The 27,040-nt window shown below is 45.1% G+C and overlaps 1 protein-coding gene across 4 annotated transcripts; it reads left to right on the top strand.

Annotated features, from left to right (window-relative positions):
- The first annotated feature begins 283 nt into the window (after positions 1-283).
- Positions 284-26,954, top strand: LOC140702928 (uncharacterized). Of its 4 annotated transcripts, none has more exons than XM_078382548.1 (3): positions 284-532; positions 6,625-6,718; positions 25,357-26,954. In XM_078382548.1, the coding sequence occupies exon 3, from the start codon at positions 25,563-25,565 to the stop codon at positions 26,904-26,906; it is 1,344 nt and encodes a 447-aa protein (XP_078238674.1). In that variant the 5' UTR covers positions 284-532; positions 6,625-6,718; positions 25,357-25,562; the 3' UTR covers positions 26,907-26,954. The 4 variants fall into 4 exon arrangements, with proteins under 4 accessions (XP_078238674.1, XP_078238673.1, XP_078238675.1 ...); XM_078382547.1 differs by having other exon boundaries at positions 286-520; XM_078382549.1 differs by lacking the exon at positions 284-532 and adding an exon at positions 2,457-2,537.
- The last annotated feature ends 86 nt before the right edge of the window (positions 26,955-27,040 follow it).

The raw sequence follows: 27,040 nt of genomic DNA on the forward strand, positions 1-27,040 counted from the left end.
AACTGCGCACGTGTCACAGACCCCCACCCCACCCCCTCTGTGGGGAAGAGGAGCGCATGCGCGGGACGGAGAGCGAGCCAGGGAGGGGATCTGGGTGGGGCTTGGAGGGCAGCCTGTCAGTCAGTAACTCGAGAGGGGAAGAAAAGGGGGGTTCTTGCCCAGCCAGGCTTCCAGAGGGAGGGGCTTCCGCCCGGAGACAGGTGACACGCAAGGAGGAGGAGGAGGAGGAGGAGGAGCGAGCTCTCATTGGGGCTCCCTTGTCTTATGGGCGGAGCCAGAACCTCTCCCCTGCGTGTCACCGCGTTGCCAGGCATCCCCCTCATAGCCGCCATAATACGGCAGGGGGGGGACGCCCGCCTAGGAGACCCAGTCCTGGAGAGCTTCTGCCCAGCAACGGGTGACGAGAGGGAGGACCGAGTTCTCATTGGGTCTCCATTGTTCTTCGGGAAGAGGCTGCTTTGCAAGGGGGGGAGGGGGAGGGGCTTCCTCGCGAGTTTCCCGCCAGAGGACCGGCAAGGAGGTGAGCCATCAGGTCGGTGGGGGGGGGGGTGCAGGACCGCTTTTTTTGGGGGGGGGCTGAGTTGCAGAGATGGAGAAGACCCTCCAACCCCAGAAACCCCCCCACACAGTCCGCTCGGTCTGCGAAGCACGAAAGGCCTTGAGGGGGAGGGGGTCCCTTTGTTTCTCTCCCTGCCTTCCTCCTCCTCCTCCTCTTCCTCCTCGCATGGGGGGGGAGGGTTAATTGGGAGGGGGCCCGAATGGGAAGTCTGGGAGGGGTTTCGCTCTAGTCCCTCCCCCCCCCGGGAGACACCCGGGCCTTTTTCTCTGTGCGGGTCGGTGGGTCCTCCTCGACCCCCATCTTTCCCAAGATCTTGCAGGCAGCCTTTTTTTGGGGGGGAAGTGGTTCCCCTTGCTCTTTCTCCCCCCCCAATTTCTCCTTCCTCCAGCAAACCCCCTCCCCAAACTTAACCCCCCCAGGTCGGAAGCGGGGTATGGGATGCAGGATATGGGGAGGAGAGAGGGAGGGAGGGAGGGAGGGAGGGAGGGGGGTCTGCAAAGGGAGGGCACGAGGGGGGGTCCCAGAAATGGGCCCTTTCGGGGTGACGAGGGGGGGTCAGCTGGGGGCGATGGGGCTCCCCTCCTTCCCCCCCCCAGATGCTTGGCCTGCCATCCTGAGCGTCCTCTGGATCCCCCCTCCCAGTCTATGGGGTTCGAAGGGGACTCTTCAGAAGCTGTGGATGGGGGAGAGGGAGGGGCCGACCAGAACCCAGACCTGGGGGGGGGGTTGTCGTCTAGTCATGTCCGACTCTTCGTGACCCCCCCCCCATGGACCAGAGCACACGCCAGGCCCTCCTGTCTTCCACTGCCGCCCGGAGTTGGGGCTCAAGTTCATGTTGGTGGCTTCGGTGACCCTGTCCATCCACCTGGTCCTCGGCCGTCCCCTTCTCCTCCTCTTGCCTTCACACTTTCCAAACATCAGGGGCTTTTCCAGGGAGTTTTCTCTTCTCATCAGATGGCCAAAGTACCACCGCACCCCACCCACACTTCTGTGGGGCTTGTGTGTGTTCTCTCTCTCTGTCTGTCTGTCTGTCTGTCTGTCTGTCTGTCTGTGGGGAAAGAGAGATGGGAAGTCATGGGCCATGTTTGTATGTTTTTGTTTTTCTCTCGGAGTCCCCTCAAGCTCACCTCTCCCCCCCCACCTTCTCCAGCCAAAGTCTGAGCTTGAGCCCCCCCCCAAGGAATCCTCTTTTGTTGGAAAGCTTGGGGGGGGGGAGTTCCGGGAAAGCCCCAAGTGGGAATTGGGGGCCTTCTTTGTGGGGGGGGAGAGAAGGGAAGAGGGGAGGCTGCAAGGGGGAGGGAGTGGGGGTTGGGGGGTAGGAGGGGGCTCAAATAAATGGGACTTGGAAGGGAGGGGCAGAAGACAAGGGGTTGGCTGGGAGGGAGGGAGGGAGGGATGTGCATGATGAGGATGATATTTCATTTCTATGCCGCCCATATGGCAGCCAAGGCGGCTGCTGATGCCCCTGCAAGGGAGGGAAGTTCAGGGCACAGGAACAAGGCCCTGACCTGAACCCAGACCCTCAAACTCCCCCCTCCCCTGGACTCTTCCCACCCACAGCAATTGGGGGGCAGGAGAGCCCCTGGGGAGAGGGGCTACCCCTTTCCTACACTACGAAAAGTATGTGTGTGGAGTCATGTGACAGGTTTGCTGGCGCTGATTTTTGGTTTAAAAAGTATTCCCAGGAAATTGTCTGAATCTCCTCTTGGTTTCCAGGAAGAGACTTTCTTAGAGGCAGGAAATTCAGTCATTAGATTCTTAATTAGCTTAGAATTTATTCATTCTTTCATGCATTCATTCAAAATTACTTTTCTCCTGCCTTTCTCCTCTTTGCTTGTTTATGTCTTGCTGCTTTCGATGGCGCAAGGGATGGTGGCCGGCTGGATGGCGACACCTTTTGGCTTGAGGGGCTGAGCGAAGGTCCTCCTGGAAGGTCTTAAAAAGCAGACGGAAGTTGTGTGTCATCATCATACGGGGTGTGTGTGTGCCAGACCACCATATTCCGGACAGTCGCTGGTTTTTCTTGCCTCTGTGAAATACTGCGGGGAATTAATGGAAACCTGAAACACTCCACCGGCTGAGGGTGAAGGGGGTTGAACAGGAGTCCCCCCCCCCCAGCACCCCTGCCATTCCCAGAGTGACACCACACGAGGGAACATCCCAGAATCTGACTCCCCTTTATCGTCAAGTGACCACTCCTCCCCCAGAAACAAAGCCATGGTCAGGGCTGTGAAGGGCAAAGAGCAGAAGAGGGTCTCCTGCAGAGTCCAGGGGTCCCCAACCTTGGGCCTCCAGAGGTTCTTGGACTGCAACTCCCAGAAGGCTCCACCACCCGCTCTGCTGGCCAGGATTTCTGGGAGTGGAAGTCCAAGAACATCCGGATGCCCAAGGTTGGGGGGACCCCCTGCTGTAGACCCTCTGGATGGCTTCCTTGGGTGTGGCCACCCCTCAGATGCCCTTTGCTCTGTCAGGCTTGGCCTCCTTTTTTCTGCTGGCAAGGCGGGCACAATATTATACAGCGTTCGTTTAGTCATTAAGTCGTGTCTGACTCTTTGTGACCCCATGGACCAGAGCACGCCAGGCCCTCCTATCCTCTGCTGCCTCCCGGAGTTTGGTCAAATTCATCTTGGTAGCTTCAGTGACACTGTCCAACCATCTCATCCTCTGTCATCCCCTTCTCCTCTTGCCTTCACACTTTCCCAACATCAGGGTCTTTTCCAGGAAGTATTGGAGCCTAGGTTTGTAATCGCTTTCCTTCCAAGAAGCAGGCGTCTTTAATTTCAGGGCTGCTGTCACCATCTGCAGTGATCATGGAGCCCAAGAAAGTAAAATCTGTCACTGCCTCCATATCTTCCCCTTCTATTTGCCAGGAGGTGATGGGACCAGTGGCCATGATTGTGGTTTTTTTGATGTTGAGCTTCAGACCATTTTTTGCATTCTCCTCTTTCACCCTCATTACAAGGTTCCTTAATTCCCCCTCACTTTCTGCCATCAGAGTGGTATCATCTGCATATCGGAGGTTGTTATTTATTTATTTATTTATTTATTGGACTTATATACCGCCCCATAGCGCTACAAGCACTCTCCGGGCGGTTTACAATTTTAATTATAAAGGCTACACATTGATATTGTTGATATTTCTTCCTGCAATCTTAATTCCGGCTTGGGATTCCTCCAGTCCAACCTTTTGCATGATGTATTCTGCATATAAGTTAAATAAGAAGGGAGACAATATACACCCCTGTCGTACTCCTTTCCCAATTTTGAACCATTCAGTTGCGCCGTATCCAGTTCTAACTGTTGCTTCCTGTCCCACATATAGGTTTCTCAGTAGACGGATAAGGTGGTCAGACACTCCCATTTCTTTAAGAACTTGCCATAGTTTGCTGTGGTCGACACAGTCAAAGGCTTTTGTGTAGTCAATGAAGCAGAAGTAAATATTTTTCTGGAACTCTCTGGCTTTCTCCATAATCCAGCGCAAGTTAGCAATTTGGTCTCTAGTTCCTCTGCCTCTTTGGAATCCAGCTTGTACTTCTGGGAGTTCTCGGTCCACATACTGCTGAAGCCTACCTTGTATGATTTTGAGCATAACCCTGGTTGTGTGTGAAATGAGTGCAATTGTACGGTAGTTGGAGCATTCTTTGGCACTGCCTTTCTTTGGGATTGGGATGTAGAGTGATCATTTCCAGTCCTCTGGCCACTGTTTTCCAAACTTACTGGCATATTGAATGTAGCACTTTAACAGCGTCATCATTCAAGATTTTAAATAGTTCCACTGGAATGCCATTACATCCACTGGCCTCGTTGTTAGACAAGCTTTCTAAGGCCCACTTGACTTCACTCTCCAGGATGTCTGGCTCTAGGTCAGCAACCACACTGTCTGGGTTGTCTGGGATATCCAAATCTTTCTGGTATAGTTCCTCTGTGTATTCTTGCCACCTCATCTTGATATCTTCTGCTACTGTGAGATCTCTCCCATTTTTGTCCTTTATCATGTTCATCTTTGCACAAAATGTTCCTTTAATATCTCCGATTTTCCTGAACAGATCTCTGGTTTTTCCTTTTCTATTCTTTTCCTCTATTTCTTTGCATTATTCATTTAAGAAGGCCCTCTTGTCTTTCTTTGCTGTTCTTTGGAAGTCTGTATTCAATTTTCTGTAACTTTCCCTATCTCCCCTACATTTTGTTTCCCTTCTCCTCTCTGCTATTTGTAAGGCCTCGTTGGACAGCCACTTTGATTTCTTGCATTTTCTTTGTTTGGGATGATTTTTGTTGCTGCCTCCTGTACAATGTTACGAGCCTCTATCCAAAGTTCTTCAGGCACTCTGTCCACCAAATCGAGTTCCTTAAATCTGTTCGTCCTTCCACTCTGTATTCATCAGGGATTTGGTTTAGATTATACCTGAGTAGCCCAGTGGTTTTTCCTACTCTCTTCAGTTTAAGCTTGGATTTTGCTATGAGAAGCTGATGATCAGAGCCACAATCAGCTCCAGGTCTTGTTTTTGCTGACTGTATAGAGCTTCTCCATCTTTGGCTGCAGAGAATATAATCAATCTGATTATGGTATTGCCCATCTGGTGATTTCCATGTATGGAGTCTCCTCTTGTGCTGTTGGAAAATAGTGTTTGTGATGACCAGCTTGTTCTCTTGACAAAACTCTATTAGCCGTTGCCCTGCTTCGTTTTGAACTCCAAGGCCAAACTTCCCTGTTGTTCCTTTTATCTCTTGACTCCCGACTTTAGCATTCCAATCCCCTAGAATGAGAAGAACATCTTTCTTTGGGGTTAGTTCTAGAAGCTGTTGTAAATCTCCATAAAATTGGTCAATTTCGGTCTCAGCATTGGTAGTTGGTGCATAAACGTGGATTACTGTGATGTTGAAAGGTCTGCTTTGGATTCGTATTGACATCATTCTATTATTTTTGATATTATACCCCATTACAGCTTTTCCCACTCTTTTGTTGACTATGAGGGCTACTCCATTCCTTCTACGGGATTCTTGTCCACAATAGTAGTTATGATAATCATCTGAGTTGAATTCACCCATTCCTGTCCATTTTAGTTCACTGACGCCCAGGATGTCAATGTTTATTCTTGCCATCTCCTGTTTGACCACATCCAGCCTCCCAAGGTAGCAGTATTTTTTCATTTCGCTTGACTACGATTTCACTTAACAGCGATTTGAATGGAACGGATTATTGTTGTCAAGTGAGGCACCACTGTATTTTTCTTTGCAGCATCGGACTTTCCTTTCACTTCCAGGCACGTCCACAGCTGAGCGTCCTTTCGGCTTTGGCCCAACCGCTTCATTAGCACTGGAGCTACTTGTACTTGTCCTCCGCTCTTCCTCAGTAACTTGTTGGATGCCTTTTGACCTGAGGGTCCCATCTTCCAGCGTCATATCTTTTAACCTTTTGTTTCTGATCATGGGGCATTCTTGGCAAAGATACTGGAGTGGAATTGCCGGTTCCTACCCCAGGTGGATTGCGTTTGGTCAGAACTCTCCACTGTGACCTGTCCGTCTTGGGTGTCCCTGCATAGCTTAGCCCATAGCTTCTCTGAATTACTCAAGCCCCTTCACCACGACCAGGCAGCAATCCATGAATTGAGTTTTTAGGGAGAGATATTTGTGCAAATCTTGGGCAGAGTCAGTCTTCCTGTATTCCCTATATGAATGGTGAATTTGTACTTTCACTATAATCAGGATCAAGCCCAAATTTTTGTTTTGAGGGATTGCAGCACCATTGGGCTGAAAGAGTTTGTCCTAATTCCCAGTGGAGATGTTCCATTAATCCATCAAAGGCTTTGAAGGGGCAGCAATCCGTGAAGGGGCTTATACAGCAGTTTGGGGCTATTTCCTGGCTTTTGGAATCATGGGTATAGAAGCAAACAGTCCCCCCCACATTGATAATGTGGTGATTAAAAAAAAGAATTGAATCCCCCAGATTGTCAAAAAGATAAAGGCTTCTATGCTAAGGGAAAACTTTCAATTTCCTAAGGGAAAGCTTTTGGTTTTGTCCATCCAAGAAGGCTCCAGAATAATTTGTTTTTTTCTTTTCTCCCTAGGATGGGGTGAGACTCACCTGATGCTCTCCCAACTTTTCTCTGGATGAAAAGGCTAGAATCAAACTCCGAAGCCTCCCAAAAACTTGAATAGCAGGTGAGATCTCTTTCATTCTTTGAGATCAGATGTGACACTGTTTTTTTAATTTATTAAATGAAAACGCTATGACTACCAGGATGTAAGACATTGTAAAGCTTACATCAGTATTTCAGAAAATTTTAGTCGAATCGCAGGAAGCATCAGGAGCGTTTGGAGGGCTCCTTCTAACACATCTTCCGTGGTGCCTGGTGAGGGCAAGAGGGGCCACCGAGACGGGCGTGACAGTGCAAAGGAGACTGAGTTGGTGTGAAATCCCCATATCCTGAGGTTCACTTTGAGTCTGTTCTGTAAACTTCCTTCTGTCGCCCCGTTCTGGGGACCTCTGGTCTGTGAAAGCAAACACACACTGTCAGTTCCCTGGCTGAGTGGAGGTTTCAACCTGGGTTGTGTGAGTCCCAGTTTTACTGTCTACAGCAGAGCCTCTCTGAACATGTGCAGAGTGTTTTTCTTTTGGTTCCCGGTCCTGCTTGGCCCAACCCTGTGGTCACCAAGAACAGGTGCTGTCGGTGAGATTCCAACCCTGGACAGCCTAGCATGGGGCCTCCCCTGAATTTCTCCTTTCCTCTTTTGGGATCCAAGAGGATGAAGTGAAGAATTCACTCCTGCATGTGGGGATTTTTGGGGAAGGAAAGATGGAAAAGAGCCGTCTTCTTCTCGCTTCTATCCATGGTATCTTTTTGGTAGGTTCCAGTTGATTGATTGATTTGGGGAGCATCTGTTATCCTTCCACCTGACATCTCAGGAACATCTTTAAGAGAGAAACACCTTCTGTTAATTTTCCACCATGAGTTTCTTCTGCAGAATTAAGGGGATTAATATCCCAAAGGATGCCGTTTCTCCCACTTTGAGAGGGAAAGTGATCCTTGATGACCTCTTCCAAGTTCTGAGAATGGTTTTTGCAGGACTGATGCTGTCCCAGAAGATCGCCCGCCAACCTTTTTCCTGTATCTCTTCGGCTTCTTCCTGCGAGGACCAAGGCAGGGTCTCCCCTGGCCGGGCGCAGAGCCTCAGCTGCCCTTGAAAGGAAGGGAAGGGAAAGCTGGAGACCCAAAGAGGAGGGAGGCGTGCGGTCTCTTCCTCAAGAAGGGCTCCTGCCGAGAGGTTCTCACAGGGAAGAGGGAAGCTTTGCACAGCCTCTGGAAAGAAACTTAAGAGGTGGGGAGATTGCAGGGTGCGGGTGTGGGCGTTTGTGCATTTATCGGGCCCCAGGCATGGATTTTAGAGAAGGCGCCACTTGCTTTAAGCAAGTGGTAGATGGGACACACATACACACACACATACATGCATACGTACATAAATGTGGGTTGGGGATTTCTCCCCTAATGTTCCCACAGTGTTTACATTTTTTTTGCCAGGATCTTTGTCCATCATTTCCCCAAAACATACTGAATCTGTTGCAAAAACATCATTGAAATGAAGTTTGGGGATGATGGACTTTGGTCATAAGGAGAGGACATTGAGGGAAAATGTTTCCATTTTGAATCCCAATGTCAGATCAAGAGGTGAAAGATACATGCAGGCAGAGATTATAGGATCCAATGGACCTCTTCTTTATTGAGGGAAAAATGGCAAAAAGAAAATAAAGAGAGGATGCAAGTTAGAATACACACCATCCCATCAGCTGAAATTAACCCACGTTACTCACGTCTACCTTTCTCCACCTCTTGCCACCTTTCCCCTAGGGACTAGGTTGCGGTTAGGATGATGGTTATTTTTGCATTTCGTAGCACCCTGTTTCTCTCCAAAAGCACATTGATCATTCTCCCGGGCTACCCCTCTTCGCTTTCCAAAAGACATAGTCTTGGAAACAATTTCATATTGCTTTAAACTTACTAGTTTTCAATATCCCTCTCCTAATTTTTATTTCATTAGTCCATTGTCATCAATGGCCACATTCCACATTTTTCTATACTATTCCTCAGGGTTAATTTGGTAATCGCCTTTCCAGTTCCTTGCAAATATGACCTTTGACATAGGCACCATTTAATAGCTAATTCCTTTTCTTTCTTCCCTTGGTTATTATTAACCATATTCAATAAGGCAATCAGCGTTTCAATCGAGTTATTTCCTCTAATCTCCTTTAAAACCAGCATCTGTTCCTTCCTCCTTATTTGACAGAACCACCACATATGGAAATATGTCCCTTTTTCTTTTTTACACTTCCAGAACAGAGATGATGCATTCATTATTTAATATATTCAATGCCACCGGAATTAAATGCCATCTCCATTTTACTTTGTAGCAATTTTCTTTAACCCTTATGGACGTAGGCTTCATAATTCTGTTATTCCACATTTTACTCCAATCTTTCCCTTCAGCTTCTTTAACCAAGTCTTCCTTTTAACACCTGGGGTTTATATCCTGTCTCTTCTCATGGGTTGTACATTTCACTTACGGTCTCCTTTCTGTTTTTCATTGCTTCTAACCTCAGTCTTTTTTTCAGTACGTTCCTCAAAGTTTTCTACCATTTCCTTCCTTTCTTTTCCATTCTTTTGCCCATTTTTCTAACTGAACTATGTTTCCTCATGAAATCCTCCTTTCTCCCACCAGCTTCCCTATTTGCTTGCTATCTTGTATCCATTTCATCCAATCTTTTATAAACCCATTTAAGCATTTCTGGAAAATTTCTCAACCACTTTGGTCAGAGGGGAGATTGGCAGACTTAAGTCTCCCCTGTAATATTACCAACTTTCTAACAATTTTTTAAAAACAGGCTTATCAGTCTTCTTAACCTCTTCACCAATTTTTTGTTTGATAAAAAATGTTTTCCAAAATTTCCTCCCTTCCATGCATTTCTAATTCTTTCCATATTAAATTCATTTGCTCCATAATATAACTTAATATTGAGTATATGATGACCTTTTTCTTTTTGTGATATGTATCACAGTTACTTATCAACCCTAGGTTTTTACTATTCTTGCAATATATGTTAATCATCATTTGACATTATTTTAACTACATGTCAGTAATCTTTATTGGTAACATCCAGAATAGGAAATTTAATTTAGGGATCTATTTCATTTTAAGAGATTTAATTTTGACTGTGTGATTTTTAATGTTCTGATCCGCTTTAGTCCCCTTGTTGGGAGAAATGTGGCATATAATACATTAAGATGATGATGATGATGATGATGATGATGATGATGATGATAATAATAATAATAATAATAATAATAATAATAATAATAATAATAATAATAATAATAATAATAATAATAATAATAATAATAATAATTCTGCCAAACCAGAAAAAATTAATGTTTTTAAATTTTATCTTTTCACCTCTCTTATCTCAACCTACCAAATTCATTTTAAATACATCTTGTAGATTCCAAGTTATCTTTACCCTGGTGTGTTTGGGATGAAAGTCAATGAAAAAGCAAAGGCCGAGGAGGTCTGTTCCGTGCACATGGGGATTGGTGGTTGGGTGGGTGAGCTTTCCTTCATTAGGGCCAACTGTGAAATTCCAGTCTGGTGTGTAAGCTTTGGAGACCTCCAGAACTCTTCATCAGCCTCAGTAGTGGTTAAATCAGAGTGGCACAGTTTTTTTTAGCAGCGTCTCTTGCTGAAGTTCCTTTTTCCAGACCCACCAGTCAAGAAAATCAGACAGAGACACTAGACTTCTAGCACCTAAATCTATTGACATTTATATACAGCAGCAACAGCATAAGAGTCCACAACCCTCTGCATGAGCCAAAAGAAAGAAGTCATTACCATATAGACTATCACACTGTCCAGTCAGTGGCCAGAGGCCTGACGTCATCTTCACCCTTAAGTTGTGTATTCTAGTGTCCTGGTTGGGCAGACCTGTTGGACGATGTAGGCCTCACACGGGGCACCACTTGTTGGAATCCTGCTCCAACACGAGCGGTGTGGGGAGAGATAGCTGAAAATAATCAGTCTGCAGACTTAAAATGGAGTTCCAAAGCATGTTCCAGAATCAGCATAAGCATCAGCATAAGCATCTGCATAAATCAGTCTGGACACCTCCTTTTATTGGCATACAGATTACATAACATTTCACATTAACCAATAAGGCGTTGAGTACAAACTGCCCAACAACCATTAATGCAATCGCAATGCAGTATGGTTATACAACAGACAGTTATGTGTACGTGACATTAGACACGTAGGTAATGGCACAGCAATTAAACATAAACGAATATAATAACCTGTGCGTATGCATAGTATTTCCAACATCCCCACACTTTTTATTCTATTTCTTGTGGATCATCATATCTCAATTATAAACATCCTCAAAATCTTTAGCAGGAATTGAAGGTAAGGCATGGTACTTAATATGATAAAGTTGTCTACGTGTTAGACCAACAGGTGACCGTGGTTGACAGCAATCACGGAAGGTAGAAATCAGTGAAGGGATACATAGAATGCAACAGCAAAGAAGAATAAGTATCACAAAAATGACAACAGCATATATAATCAACGTACGAAGCCAAGAAATATTTGGTAACCAGGACCATAGCCAGCTCCAGTTACTTAGGAGGGCATCATCTTTAGCTTGAAGATCATCAACAGCAACCTGAATTTTCTCCGTGGAGTCTTCTATTAAACTGGATTTGTTTATTTATTTATTTATTTTTAAGTTTTTATTTAAGGACACGGTAGAGTATACAAAAAGTAAGGGGGAATAGGGAAGAGGGAAATAGGGTTAGGGGGATAGGAGAACACAGAGTATACGATCATCCGATCAATTCATATTACAATAACAAATCAACTTTTTGCTTTTTTACCGTTTGATTACCCTCCTGCTTTCATCTTATTTAATTTTAGTTTAATTCTATGTTACTCCAACACTATCTGGTAACTGCAGCCATTTATACAATACATCCCATCGTTCAGTTTTCTTTTGAATTGAACAGTCTTTCAGCCCATCTGACAGAATATCCATTTTTTTCACTTCCCATATTTTAACAATAAGATTCTCTTGTTTCAGTATCTCTGCTTTCTTAAGATTTTCAGCATAATGCTTTTTGATTTTGGAAGCTGCATAGGTCACTGGATAACTCTCTATCCCATCTATGTTACCTGGTGTCATGCCCAATAAAGACGGTTCTGAAGTTTGTTCAACTTCATTTAAGTGTTGTTTGGCATCTACTGTCCCCTCTTTCATCACTTGCTGAAACCCTGTTATTATTCTTTTTTGCATAGTAATCTGCCATTCCTTTTCTATTTCTTGTACCACTATTCCAAAACTTTGGGATTGAACAGACCAAGTCTCCATTTGATGTCTTAAATTTTTGGAGGCCATCTCAGGCTTTCCAATGAGTGGGGTTTGTATAGATAATACTATGCCCTTAACCACAATGATCGCCCCTTAGATATCCTTCAGCAGTTTCCAGAATTTGATCAACAATCCAAACCCTTAATCATAAATCTCCCCTTAGATCTCCCTCCAATCTTTATCCAAATATTATAATATAAAACTTTTAACCCAGCAAATTCAAAATCAAATAGAACCATGGCACAATTATTTCTTCTTCTCCAGAGTTTAGCAAACTACTATTATCAGACTCACACACATTCTGACAAACAAAACAACAATTACAACAGTCTCAAACTGTCCAGTAGTTGTCTTTGAAGCCCGTCTTATGACCTTTCCATTAACCCATTGATACTCCTCAGTCCAGTCGACCACGTCAGCTCCTTCTTTCTTCTCCAGAAAACCACCAGATTCTGTTATTAAAAGTTCACAGAGTCCAGGAAAAGGAAAAGAGAAATACGTCCAAGCCAAACTGCATTCACAAAACTCAATTCTCTTAAATCCTGTCCGATGGTATCACCGTCTGGGATTCTTTTCCAGAAGCATAAGATTTATTTTTCCATCTGTCACGTTCCCAGGGGTTACAACAGCTGAGGTCCGATAAGCCAGTCCAAAGTCAGGAATACTAGGAATGTAAAGCCGATATGCAATTACCAAACCAACTCACAGAACGTAGTCCAAAGTCAGAGTCCAGAGTCAAACACACAATGTAGTCCAAAGTCAGAGTCCATGGTCCAAACACACAACGTAGTCCAAGGTCAGAGTTCAGAGTCAAGAGTTCAGAAAACATGGTTCAAGGTTGTAGGAGCGTGGATGCAAGCCAGGGGTTTTGACTCGTTGCCTCCACAGAATTCTACCTGACTAGGAGCTGTTTTATAGCAAAACAGCCCCTGGAGCTGCTGGAAACCTTTCCATCCTGTCAATACTCAGGGCTAGTTGAATGGATGTTTCTGTGTACAGCCTTCGAGTGATTCTCTGACCTTTTTGCCATAAGTCTTCCCCAAAGCCTGGCCCGAAGCTTGTCTGCTGGGGAAGGAGAATCTGGAGGCAATTCAGGTGTTTCTGATTTCTCAGCATTCTCCTCAGCCTCAGTTAACCCTTCTGGTTCCAGGTCTTCAGCTGCACTCATGACACTATCCCCCTCCCCAGGGCTCCCCCCTTCAGATGGGCCGGGTCAATTGGGATAGGTAGTATGGAATTGCCGTATCAAATCGGGTGTGTAGATTACTGGTGGGTTCCCATGATCAATCCTCAGGACCGTAACCTTCCCAATCTACAAAATACTGAAGACCTCCTCGGTGGATTCGGGAGTCTAGGATCTGACGGATCTCGTATTCTTCCTTGCCATTGATCAGAATAGGTGGAGGTGGAGTCGGGGGTGAAGGTCGGGCAGGGTCTGGTGCTGAGACAGGAACAAGGAGAGATCGATGGAAAACCGGGTGGATACAGAGAGTTTCTGGAAGTTGTAGCCAGAAGGCAACAGGGTTGATTTGTTCCAGGATTACATAGGGTCCTATAAACCGAGGGTCCAACTTACGGGATCAGCCAGGTCGGCGGAGGTAACGGGTGGAAAGCCAAACCTGATCGCCTGGTTTCAGAGGTGGCCCTTCTTGTCACTTTCGGTTGGGCGCTGTCTTATAAGCTTCTTTAGCCTGCTGAAGCTGCTCTCGGAGTAAGTCTTGGAGGGCCTGCAACTCGTGTATATCGGCATCTGCAGCAGGAACCATGGTTGATGGTAGGGTAGCCGGGGAAAAGCGAGGATGGTACCCATAGTTGGCTTCAAATGGTGTCTGTTCTGTAGATGTGTGTACAGTGTTATTGTAAGCAAATTCCGCCAGGGGTAACAGGGTAGCCTAATTATCTTGCTGGTAACAGGTGTAGCAGTGGAGATATTGTTCTAGAGTGGCATTGGTACACTCAGTCTGTCCATCTGTTTGGGGGTGATATGCCGACGACAAGTGCACCTGGGTACCCAAACTGGTGTGTAAGGCTTGCCAGAACCGGGAAGTGAATTGGGAACCACGATCAGAAATTAGGTGCGTCGGGAGCCCACGTAGACGGAAAACATGATGGAGGTAGAGTTGGGTGGTGTCAGGAGCTGTGGGAGGTTTGGAACATGGGACAAAATGAGCCATCTTAGTAAACAGGTCCACTATTACTAAGACACAGGTATACCCTTGTGACTGCGGGAGATCTGTGATAAAATCCAAAGATACTGTGTCCCAAGGGCCGGCCGGTACAAATAATGGTTGTAGCAGGCCTGAAGGTTTGGCTGGTACATCCTTAGCTCAACAACAAACCTCACAGGAACCAACATATTGGGCGACATCAGCTCGAACCTGGGGCCACCAAAACTCCTGTGTGAGCAAGTGCAGAGTTTTGTACTGACCAAAATGTCCTGCGGGAGTGGAATCATGAGTCAGATGGAGGTCATTGGTTCGGAGGGGCCCCAGAGGAATATATACACATCCACAATGTAATAGGAGGCCCTGGTGGTTGGTAAAGTCATTGACAGAGCCCTCTTGAAGTTCCTGCAGATGTTGCTTGGCCCAGGGATCTCAAGCTTCACTGGTTCAAATCTCTTCAGCCAGGGAGGAGTGAGTGGTTATGGCTGCAACAACTGAAGGAGGCAGGATAGGTGTGATCAGAGGTTCTTCAGAGGTTGGAACGGCGTATTCCAGTTTGTGGGACAAGGCATCAGCTTTCCGATTCTGGGTATGTGGGACACAGGTGATTCGGAAGTTGAACCGGGAGATAAAGAGACTCCATATTGACCCATGTGTGATCTGCTACATTTATTAACCCTACATCTGTCTTACCAACTCTAAATCACAATCACTTGATGCAAATATATATAATCTATCCTAAAATAACTTTTATATGCTGATGAATAAAAATTAACTTCTTTACATCTCCTTTCACTTATTTATTTATTTATTTATTTATTTATTTATTGGACTTATATACCGCCCCATAGCGCTACAAGCACTCTCTGGGCGGTTTACAATTTTTAATTATACAGGCTACACATTGCCCCCCCCCAGCAAGCTGGGTACTCATTTTACCGACCTCGGAAGGATGGAAGGCTGAGTCAACCTTGAGCCGGCTACCTGGGATTTGAACCCCAGGTCGTGAGCACAGTTTTAGCTGCAGTACAGTGTTTTAACCACTGCGCCACTTCTCTCCAAACATCTTGCATGTCAGTTCTTTTTATCAGTTTATTTCATATTGTAACATTATACCTTCTTTCATCCTTCGTAGGGTTGAAAGTCGTGCCCCGCTTTACAATTGCTCCGTATTATGACGAATCCGCTTCAAGCGATCGCAAAACGATGGTCTAATAGTATTTTTTTGCTTTGCGATGATCGGTTCCCTGCTTCAGGAATCGATTCTTTGCAAAATGATGTGTTTTTTAACAACTGATCGGCAGTTCCAAAATGGCCACCAGGTAATTAAAATGGCTCCCCGCTGTGTTTAGGGATGGATTCTTCGCTATACAGGCACCGAAAATGGCCGCCGTATGGAGGATCTTCACTGGACAGTGAGTTTTAAGCCCATTGGAACACATTAACAAGGTTTTAATGCGCTTCAATGGGTTTTTTATTTTTGCATTACGACGTTTTCACTCTACAGCGATTTCGCTGGAATGAATTAACGTCGTAATGCAAGGCACCACTGTATGTGCCTCTTCATCCATTAACATTTATCTTTATTTATCAAGACTTTAAACCATTCCATTTTAGCATCACATCTCCATTTGGTCCCATACTCTGACGACATACCCCAGCAAAGCAACACTCAATAGTAACAAATCCTGAAACTTTAACTATTTTCCTAAAATAAAAACCTAACCCATAAACCCTCACTTCTACATTTAATAATATTTTCCGCTCTTTTTGGCAAGATCCTACCTGGCCATGGTTAAGTGCAAAGTCCGGCACCTTGGAAAAATAAACCAATTGCTCAGTTACAAGGTGGGGGATAGTTGGCTCAACAAAACTATGAGCAAGAGGGATCTGGGATTTGTTGTAGATCGCAAGCTAAATGTGGGCTAACAGTGGCTTTTTATTAATCCAGGTTCTCCAACTCTTCTTTCCTTTTCTCCTTTCATGTGTTCACCATTTTTAATACATTTATGGACTTGCAATGTCTTTAAATTAAGTACTGTACAGTGGAGGAAATTTGCAAGTAAACCATAGAACTTTTCCAGTAAAACCTCAATGTCTGAGTCCTGCTCAGAAATGTGTGAGGTGCTGTAAAGTAAATTACTAGAAGCACACAGAAAACTTTTTTAGCTCTTGCCAGCATGGCTGGGAGAAGGCTGTCTGTGTCTCCAGCAGCTCCTTTGTTCTCTCTCAGCCACACTGTCCGAGAGTGATTTATTGCCTCCATAAAAACGCCTCTCGCCTCAGATTACAGCCTGTTACATAGTTTCTAGGCATATATATACCCGCCTACCAACCTACATCACACAATACAAGAGGAAATGAGGAAATACTTCTTCCTGCTGCCTTAAGGACAGGCCCACAAGGAACATAGATATATGAAAAGATACATAGACTTATAGTAAGCTCTCTGTTCTGCCCCATAAGCAGAATCATTTTCCCACATTCCCTCCGTTTTTATTTAAGCAAAAGATTATAGTCCTCATCCTGATTAGCAAGGATATGATATTTAACCTGATACAATTGCTTAGGGCTAAGGGAATCAGATGGGACGGTCCGACGACAACAGGATGATAACATAGATATAAAAGCAGGTAAACACTGAAGAAAGCAACATAAAGTAATTAAAATTACAATTATAATAATGATATACATAATAAGAGTATGCAACCAGGTCCAGGAAAATTTGGCAGCCATGACCACATTGACTCCCACAAGGAGAACGATGAAGGGGCATGTTGGTCACTAATTAACTGTTCCATGGCCAGGAGCATGTGAGTAATATTAGGGGAGTGGTCCGAGACATACACACAACAGGTAGCCCCAATCAAAGCACAAACTCCCCCTTTGGCAGCTAACATAATATCTAACGCCTGGTGATTTTGCAGAGCAAGTGAGCGTAGGTCTTTGAGTTCTGAATTTATGAGCTTTATAGAACTGATAGTATCATTAAACATAGCTTCTGTGAAATTAGATAACTGTACTAAATATAATAATTCCAGGTAGCTCCAAGCGAGGGAGCAAATAGCGTAGAAAGCTCTCTGCTAATAGTAGCAAAGGAATCTAGGCCACATCGATTATGAACACGGCCCAGAGTAGAAAGCGAAGCATGTTTTACAACAGCAGGAAGTACAAAACCTACAGAGCAAGTTCCTCACCAGTAAGCAGGAATAGACTTATAGGCCAAACGGCCACAAAGAAACCAATATCCTTCAGGTAGGAAGGACGGAACAGAATCATCAAAAGCACATTGAATACACCATGTAAGTAATGTATTCCAGAGTAGACCAAGCTTCCCAGTTTTAGTAGAGGTAACCTTACCACCGCAAGAAGACAGGGAAGCGGTACCATTAATTTGCAGGGTTAAATTACAGCCTATGTAGTCATTGCCAGACAGCAGTGTTTCTTGAATCATGAAGGTGCGGTTACACAAAGGGAGCATACCAACCTTCACAGTGGCATTTGTGGAGGAAAGGTTACCTGTACGAAAACACCAAGAGGCAGCAACACTAGCTCCCACACCTAAAGGGATGGTATGGGACACATTAATGGTGTAATGAGGAACAGCAACCTTAGATGTCCAATCCTGCATAGGGATGCCTATATAGGAAGCATCAGAGAAAGCATTGCCAGGAATGTGAGCACAAATATAACAGTAAGTCCAATTCAGAATATAATTGTCCTGCCATGGTCCTAAAGAAGTACCCTGGCTACAGGAAAAAAACAATAATAACACTGAACACATCATGAGTCCACAATGTCCTTTGGAAGCGCAGCGCACCACGGGCGAACACATCGTGCAGGAATCCACACAGCTCCTTTGTCCAAGGCAATTGCAGTGTATCCACGTCCCCAGGTAATCAGTTCGGCTGGGCCTTTCCAGGTAGGGTCCGGTGGCTGACGATATGATACCAAGGGTCGCAGCAGTTGCTCCTGGGACCTGAAATGAAGCTCAACAGGAGTGTGGTTCCTATTGTGAGGTGTGAGGAGGAAGTAGCAGGAACATCAAAGAGTGAGCCGTCCCCTCAACCACCCAAGATAGAGCAAGAGATAAAGCCTGAAAGGGACTTAGGAGCAAGACCGAAGGAAAAGCAAATGACAGATGCACACGCGAAGGAGGAGAGAAAGATCTGCAAAGCTGAGATAGGAGAGGGAAAAGGCGGGGGAAAGCACGAGAAGGAGGAACGGAAAAAACGGTCAGAAACGCCAGTTGAGAGAGAGGGCAGAAGTTGGAACCGTGACAGGGAGAGAGTAGACGTGTTTTTGACGACAGAAGAAGGGAATAGATCAAAAGAGACACAAAAAGTAACCGTGATAGAGGAGAAAGTGACTGAAGAACCAAACGAAGGAGCGTGGGTGTTCTCAGTCCCACAGAAAAGACCAGCCGAGAGTGATATAGATGAAGAATATAAAGATTCAACTAAAGGAAAGTTCAAACCTATAATACCTGGTCTTAACCCTGAAGAATGGACCGTATATCACGGTCCAGAGAAAATGGTACATCAATTAGATCCGGAAGTAGAGAAAGAGCTGTTGAAAGAGGGAGATTGGGCCCGCCATCCCTGTTGCGGGACCCTCTGTGTGGTCCACAACGGGTTCATGAGAATGCCAACCGAGAAAGAGAAAAATGCGAAAACCTACTATTAAAAGAATTACCTGTTGAAAAATTATTAGCATGGTTTTGGGATGATTCCCCACCCCGTTTGACGTTACAAAAACCTGTTGATGTTGAAGAAAGAGTTGACACAAGTTATGTTAATAAAAATCCTTTATTTCTTAATTCCGATGCCTCTTTCGTCTTTCCCGATTCAGAACTACATAAAAATATAGGCGAACCCCCCCACATGAGGAAACAGCAAAAAGTTTAGTGTGTACAATACACGAGCAACAACTATGGGATGTCAGCTACAGGAACATTCTTCCCAGAGGTCTGTTTCTGAAGAAGGGATTTAAAGGTTAAATGAGCACGCTCAACAATTGCTTATCCTGTAGAGTTAAAAGGAATCCCATGTTTAAGCCTAATTCCCCATTGTTTACAAAATTGAGAAAAGGCATCTGAAACATAAGCCGGCCCATTGTCAGTTTTGATCAAGTCTGGTCGACCCATGACAGCAAACGTGCGAACACAATGCTGGATGATGTGTCGAGTAGTTTCTCCTTTCATAGGCGTCGCCCAGATAAAACCTGAATAAGCATCAACAGTGAGATGAAGCTTAGAGAATGTGGACAACAATGGCGTATGAGTTACATCCATTTGCCAAATCTCATTGGAATGTTCTCCACAGGGGTTAACAGCATCAAAAGGCAGATTCAATGGAGAGGTAGTACAGGACGAACAGGCTGATACAATGTCCAGGGCTTGAGCCAAGGGGATGTTAAACTGTTTATGAAGAGTCTTAGCAGATTGATGAAACATCCCATGTGAAGACAAGGGATCATCAAATAAATGAAAAGTCTCAGGGATGCCATGTAAAAATGAATCCGCTACTGCATTTCCCTGGACAAAGAACCCAGGCAAGTTAGAATGAGAGTGAATGTGAAAAACAAAACACCTATTGATGCGTAACTGAAGCAGAGCCTGCAAAGAGGAAAACAAGTCATACAGTTCCTTGTCCATTGAGGGTGCAAGATAGGAGAAAGGCAAATGTAACAGTAGTCGAAATACATACTGAGTGTCCACTATCAAGTTAAAGTCCTGGTGAGCAAATATTTGAAAGGTGAGAATAACAGCAGCAAGTTCTGACCATTGAGCAGAGGAATGAGAAGATGTAAATTGAGGAACCCAGTTACCACCTTCGTCTTGCCAGGTAACAACGCCCTTGCTTGGTGAGCCATCTGTGAACACGGTAGTCGCTGCAGGCAATGGATGATCTGCAAAGCAAGTGGCTAAGGTATAGGGAACAAGAGACAGCAAAGTTATACACTTGTCCTTTGGAGGATTAGGAATGACTTTGCCAATGAAGTCGGCGCATGCAATTTGAAAATCGACCGAAGTCTGTAGAAGACGTTCAGCATCCCCCTGCCTGAAAGGGAAATAAACACAGTCAATATCAGAACCAATCAACTTAATACAACGAGAACGGGCCTTAGAAAACAGGTCTGCCACAGCTGTGACAGATGGATAGAGTTTGCGAGGAGGTGTGTGAGGAAGATGCAACCATTCAATTATGGCAATCCTTTCAGATGTGACAGGAGCATACAGGATGGCTGTAGGGAGTGAAGGAGTGGATAAAATTGCACATGAAAGACGAGAAGAGTTTGGAGGTAGTCGATCGACGGCTCAAAGTTTAAGGCGGTGAGAAACAAGTTGAAACTCTTGCTTCATTGGCTCTGTAACAGGAATGACGTCCGCCGGTGATGTATGACCAGAGAGAGCATTGAATAGTGGAGGAAGTTCTTTCGTGGTGAGAGCCAGGAAAGGTCTGGCCCAATTAATATTTCCTAGTAGGCTTTGTAATTGTACTAAGGTCAGAGTAGATGGAATTTTTAGTTGAGGAAGCTTTGGTATTGATGCTTGTTGTGAAAGTTTATGTCCCAAATATTGGTATGGTGGAACAGTCTGTATCTTCTCAGGAGATATGCAAAGGCCATATGCAGTAAGTTGAGAGGCAAGGAAGTCCATGTGAGAAGAGGTAATACATTTGCCAGCTACCAAAGTATCATCCATGTAATGGTAAACAGTCAATTGAGGATACTTTTTTCTAAATGGTTCAAGGGCTGCAGCTACAAAAACCTGACACAAACAGGGGCTGTTTCGCATTCCCTGGGGCAGAGAGACCCATTCAAAATGATGGGTTGGTTGAGAGTTATTATAGACAGACACAGTAAAAGCAAATTTTTCACAATCTTGTGGGTGCAAGGGGATGGAAAAGAAACAGTCCTTCAAGTCAATGACTCACAGGTCATAGTCCTGAGGTATCAAGTTTGGATTAGGCATTCCACATTGAAGGGGACCCATTACCTGCATACGTTCATTGACTTTTCTACGGTCTTGAAGCAAACTCCATTTTCCTGATTTCTTTTTAACGACAAATATAGGCGTGTTCCAAGCGCTGGTACTAGGTCTAATATGTCCAAGGGTAAGCTGCTCTTCTATCAAGGCCTCCACTGCCCGGAGCTTCTGAAGTGACATAGGCCACTGCTCAACCCAAACTGGTGTCAAATCTGTCCATTTAATAGAAAGAGCATGTAGTGGCGCACACGGGGAGGCCCTTAGGATAAATTTGTATGTATGACAGCTCCCAACTGAGACAATAAGTCTCTGCCCCATAATGTGATAGGAATGTCCATGACCAATGGCTTCAATTGCATAGCTTTGTCCTCTGATTGAAAAATGATATTATGGGCACTTTGCTGTGCCGCAGTAAATCCACCTACTCCATATACTGCGGCCGCCTGCTGCAAGGGCAAAGATCTTGGCCAGTCCTTCCTTGATATAACAGTTACGTCCGCGCCAGAATCTAGCAAGCCGTGAATAGCATGGCCTGCCATAGTAATAGTTAGTATAGGCCTCTCTTCTGACAAAGCAATAGTAGCCATAAGCAAGTTTTCAGGCACTTTCATGGGGGAACCAGACTGTCCATTAGATACGTCTGGAAGCAGAAACAGTTTACCAATTCCCATTCCAGCAGGGAGATGTAGGGGAATGTTGGACCAGACATGAATCATGAATGTACTGAAGTCAGAGGGAAAAAACATTCCAGGGACGATGTCCAAATTGGGGGCAAATGGCAATAAAAGTCCCATGAATCCCTGTGGAATGGACACAGGAATACTAACTGGGACTGGCGATGGTAGCCCTGGAAGATTCAGAAAGACAGACTCAGCTACTTTGACTATGATGCCTCTTTGTTCAGCTGTCTGCTCAGCATCTATAGCCCAACCCCAATTGGCTGCTTCTTTATGATTGCATATCTCTAGCCAGTCCTTAGCAAGTGGCAGGATATGATCTAAGCAGTTAGTGTCCTCCATTTTTAAAGAACTATCTGGCTGCTGTGCCCCTAATTCTTTGCCTGGGCCTGGGGCTGGCCCATCCTGGCGTTTCCCTGATTCATTTGGTAGGACTGGTCCCTAGCATGATTATTCTGTTGTTGATTCTCAGGGCGAGAGCGGCATTGGCTAGCCCAATGATAGCCTTTCTGACAAATTGGACACTTCATGGAGGGTCTATTGACATGTTTTGGCGTGGAACGACACTGGCTTTTTAAATGCCCCTCCTTCCCACATGAGAAACATTGTTTACCTTGCGCTGGATTTGATTGAATGGCTTGTTGCGCTGCAGCATACATAGTCGCCTTATGAGAAATAGACCCCACATTTTGACAGACCCTTAGCATATCCTGAATAGTGGTTTCTGGATTGCTATAAATGGGAGTCAGTGCCTTGCAGCAGTCATCATTAGCATTTTCAAAAGCCAGCTGTTTTTGGAGCATAGTACGTGCCTTATGGTTGTCAACTTGCCTTTCTATCGCTGTAATCAGGTGACTAACAAAGTCAGAGAATGATTCTTTGGGGCCTTGCCGAATGGTGGTAAACCCAGGCGATGGCCCCTCAGTAGACACTGGCAACTTGGCCCATGCTTTTTTCATAATTTTGGCAAGCTGTTCTATGGCAATATCTGAAAGGCCAAGTTGTTGGGCTGAAGTTTGAAACTGCCCATTACCAAGAAGTTGATCCCTGGTAACCCTGTTTATGGCTGGTTGGTTTGAGTGGGCATTTTGTTCAGCTTGGTATGTTGCCAAGTGTCGCATTTCATCCAAAATTAACAGCGACTGAGCTGGAGGCAGCAAGGAACGTACAACCAATTTCCAATCATTTGGTGTCAGCTTCTGTTCTGCTAAATTGTCCAGCAAGGCTTTGGTGTAGGGTGCATGAGGGCCATATTCTTTAACAGCCTGCAACAAGTCCTTAATCAATTTCATTGGGATCGGTTCATATCGGTCCGGGACCGCAGCCGCCCCAGGAAGGGCAGCTTGGCCCCCTGCAGCAGCAACTGGAGCGACAGCAGGGGTCCCTCGGATGATAGGAAATGCAGAAATCATTGGGTGCGCTGTATCCCCAGAGTCAATTAGCGCAGCAGACAGAGAAGCTGCTATGGGGGTGACCATGTGGGTTGTTCTTAAAGGAGCATTGTCGTCATCTGGTGGAAATAAATCAGGGCTGCCAGAATCAGCATTATCCAGTCTATCAGGAGGCTTCTTCCTACTGTGGCAGGAATCATATTGAGGAGGCAATGGAGGTGCAGAAGGCAATAGGGACGCACTAGGTGCTGGAGGTAGTATCTGTGGCAAAGGAGGGTACATTGCTGTGGCCCCACATTCCAATTGTTGATTTAAAAGGATATTTCTCAGCGTTAAATGTTTAAGAGAAGCACACACTTTGCACCAAGTAAAAAGAATGTGTCAAGTAATCTTTGGGTTGTTTTGAAATGTGCTCCCAACTTTCATCCATGTCTCTAAGTCAAGGGTTCCACTCTCAGGGACCCATGGACAGCATGCATCTATGGCTGAAACTAAGTCTCCCACCTCCTGCCTTGTTACAGGGTGACCATTGCTTGTAATTAAATAGAAAAGTTCATCTGCAAAAGTCTTCTGGTCATGGGATAACGTTGTGCCCATGATTGTATATGTATCTTATTTAGACCAGCTCCTACTCACCCTGTGGGACCCTTAAAAAGGGTGACTTAGCGCGCTTGAGCTCGTGCAGAGTGAGGTGGTAGAGCAGAACACAAGTACCGTCGTTCTGTGGTCGTAAATGAAGATTGATGGCCCTTTTCTTATGTTCGATCACACGGGAGCACCACTTGTCCAAGTCCTGCTCGGAAATGTGTGAGGTGCTGTAAAGTAAATGACTAGAAGCACATAGAAAACTTTTTAGCTCTTGCCAGCATGGCTGGGAGAAGGCTGTCTGTGTCTGCAGCAGCTGCTTTGTTCTCTCTCAGCCACACTGTCTGAGAGTGATTTATTGCCTCCATAAAAATGCCTCTTGCCTCAGATTACAGTCTGTTGCATAGTTTCTAGGCATACATATACCCGCCTACCAACCTACATCACACAATACAAGAGGAAATGAGGAAATACTTCTTCCTGCTGCCTTAAGGACAGGCCCACAAGGAACACAGACATATGAAAAGATACATAGACTTATAGTAAGCTCTCTGTTCTGCCCCATAAGCAGAATCATTTTCCCATACCTCAATTCTAGTCAAACCCTCTCCTTCTATTTCTGAGTAAGCTGGCTGGATAGGTCAGTGGTTTAAATATCTGGTTGCAGAACCAGAGGTTCCTTGCTGAGTCTCCCATGGGTAAGGTCAGCCTGTGTGGCTTTTGAGGAACTGCAGGGTCCCAGAAGTAGGGTATCGAGAATGACTTTTGATTATTCTCTACCTAGAAACCCCCCCAAAAAAGGGCTGCCATGAGTCAGAATTAACTTGATGGCCCATGATTAAAACTATTTTAGATTCGTTCATTCGTTTAGTCGTGCCCGACTCTTTGTGACCCCATGGACCAGAGCATGCCAGGCCCTCCTATCTTCCACTGCCTCCTGGAGTTGGGTCAGATTCATTCTGGTAGCTTCGATGACACTGTCCAACCATCTCATCCTCAGTCGTCCCCTTCTCTTCTTGCCTTCACACTTTCCCAACATCAAGGTCTTTTCCAGGGAGTCCTCTCTTCTCATGAGATGGCCAAAGTATTGGAACCTCAGCTTCAGGATCTGTCCTTCCAGCGAGCACTCAGGGTTGATTTCCTTTAGAATTGATAGGTTTGGTTGTTGTGGGTTTTTCGGGCTTCTTGGCCGTGTCCTCTGAAGACGCTGGCCACAGAGACTGGCGAAACGTTAGGAAGAACCACCTTCAGAACACGGCCAAGAAGCCTGAAAAACCCACAACAACCAGTAGATCCCGGCCGTGAAAGCCTTCGCGAATTTATTGATAGGTTTGTTCTCCTTGCAGTCCAGGGGACTCTCAAGAGCCTCCTCCAGCACCACAATTCAAAGGCATCAATTCTTCGGCGGTCAGCGTTCTTTATGGTCCAGTGGTTAATATTTTCAACTATATTATCCCACCACTGTCCATTTGGAAGTATAAATTCAGGCAAGGGGAGTCCATGCTATTTTCACAATACAGCTAATTTTTCAAATGTTGCCAGTAAAGCCTTCAGGAGACATATGCCTTCTTTTTTCTCTTTTAGGTAACAAACACGATGGCCAGAATTATACAGAGCCACTTCTTCTGGACGTGAAAAGAGTGTGAAGTGTGAAGCCGGAAAGAAAAGCTTAGAAAAACCCATGAGATAGAGGAGAAACGACTTAAATGCCCGAAGTGTGAAGACAGCTTCAGACCAGTGCTTCTACTTCAGTTTAAAGAACTCACCCTGGGGAGAAAACATACAAAAACATGGAATGTGAAAAGAGTTTCAGCGGGAGAAGGAATCAGCATTCACATCAAAGGGCCCACACTGGGGAGAAACCACATAAATGCATGGAATGTGGAAAGAGCTTTCGTCAGAGTGGTCAGTTTAGGGTACATCAAAGGACCCACACTGGGGAGAAACCATATAAATGCATGGAATGTGGAAAGAGCTTTAGTCAGAGTTGTGAACTTAAGGTACATCAGAGGACCCACACTGGGGAGAAACCATATAAATGCATGGAATGTGGAAAGAGCTTTACTCAGAGTGGTCAGCTTATGGCACATCAAAGGACTCACACAGGGGAGAAACCGTATAAATGCATGGAATGTGGAAAGAGCTTTAGTCAGAGTGGTCAGCTTAGGGTACATCAACGGACCCACACTGGGGAGAAACCACATAAATGCATGGATTGTGGAAAGAGCTTTAGTCACAGTTGTCTGCTTAGGTTACATCAAAGGACCCACACTGGGGAGAAACCACATAAATGCATGGAATGTGGAAACAGCTTTAGTCACAGTGCTGCCCTTAGGTCACATCAAAGGACTCACACTGGGGAGAAACCACATAAATGCATGGAATGTGGAAAGAGCTTTAGTCAGAGTTGTAATCTTAAGTCACATCACAGGACCCACACTGGGGAGAAACCACATAAATGCATGGAATGTGGAAAGAGCTTTAGTCAGAGTGGTCACCTTACGGTACATCAAAGGACGCACACTGGGGAGAAACCACATAAATGCATGGAATGTGGAAACAGCTTTAGTCACAGTGCTGCCCTTAGGTCACATCAAAGGACTCACACTGGGGAGAAACCACATAAATGCATGGAATGTGGAAAGGGCTTTAGTCGGAATGGTGAACTTAGGTTACATCAAAGGACCCACACGGGCGAGAAACCATATAAATGCATGGAATGTGGAAAGAGCTTTAGTCAGAGTAGTAATCTTAAGTCACATCACAGGACCCACACTGGGGAGAAACCACATAAATGCATGGAATGTGGAAAGAGCTTTAGTCAGAGTAGTCACCTTACGGTACATCAAAGGACACACACTGGGGAGAAACCACATAAATGCATGGAATGTGGAAACAGCTTTAGTCACAGTGCTGCCCTTAGGTCACATCAAAGGACTCACACTGGGGAGAAACCACATAAATGCATGGAATGTGGAAAGAGCTTTAGTCAGAGTGGTCATCTTAGGGTACATCAAAGGACGCACACTGGGGAGAAACCATATAAATGCATGAAATGTGGAAAGAGCTTTCGTCATAGTAGTCATCTTAGGGTACATAAAAGGACCCACACTGGGGTCAAAATGCTGACGTAATGTAAAACAAAGAGAAAAGAGAAGAAATGGAGTACATTTTGAAGTGCCTTTTGTGAAGTGTTTTACTTCCATCATTAATTAACAGAAATATCACAAAATAGACATAGAACCTTATGCTAAAAAAAGAAAATAAG

This window comes from Pogona vitticeps, chromosome Z, assembly GCF_051106095.1.
Source record: "Pogona vitticeps strain Pit_001003342236 chromosome Z, PviZW2.1, whole genome shotgun sequence".
Lineage (NCBI taxonomy): Eukaryota > Metazoa > Chordata > Lepidosauria > Squamata > Agamidae > Pogona > Pogona vitticeps.

What these genes read in the sequence shown, in the direction of transcription:
- LOC140702928 (XM_078382548.1), top strand. Translation starts at nt 25,563, where the DNA reads ATGGAATGTGAAAAGAGTTTCAGCGGGAGAAGGAATCAGCATTCACAT.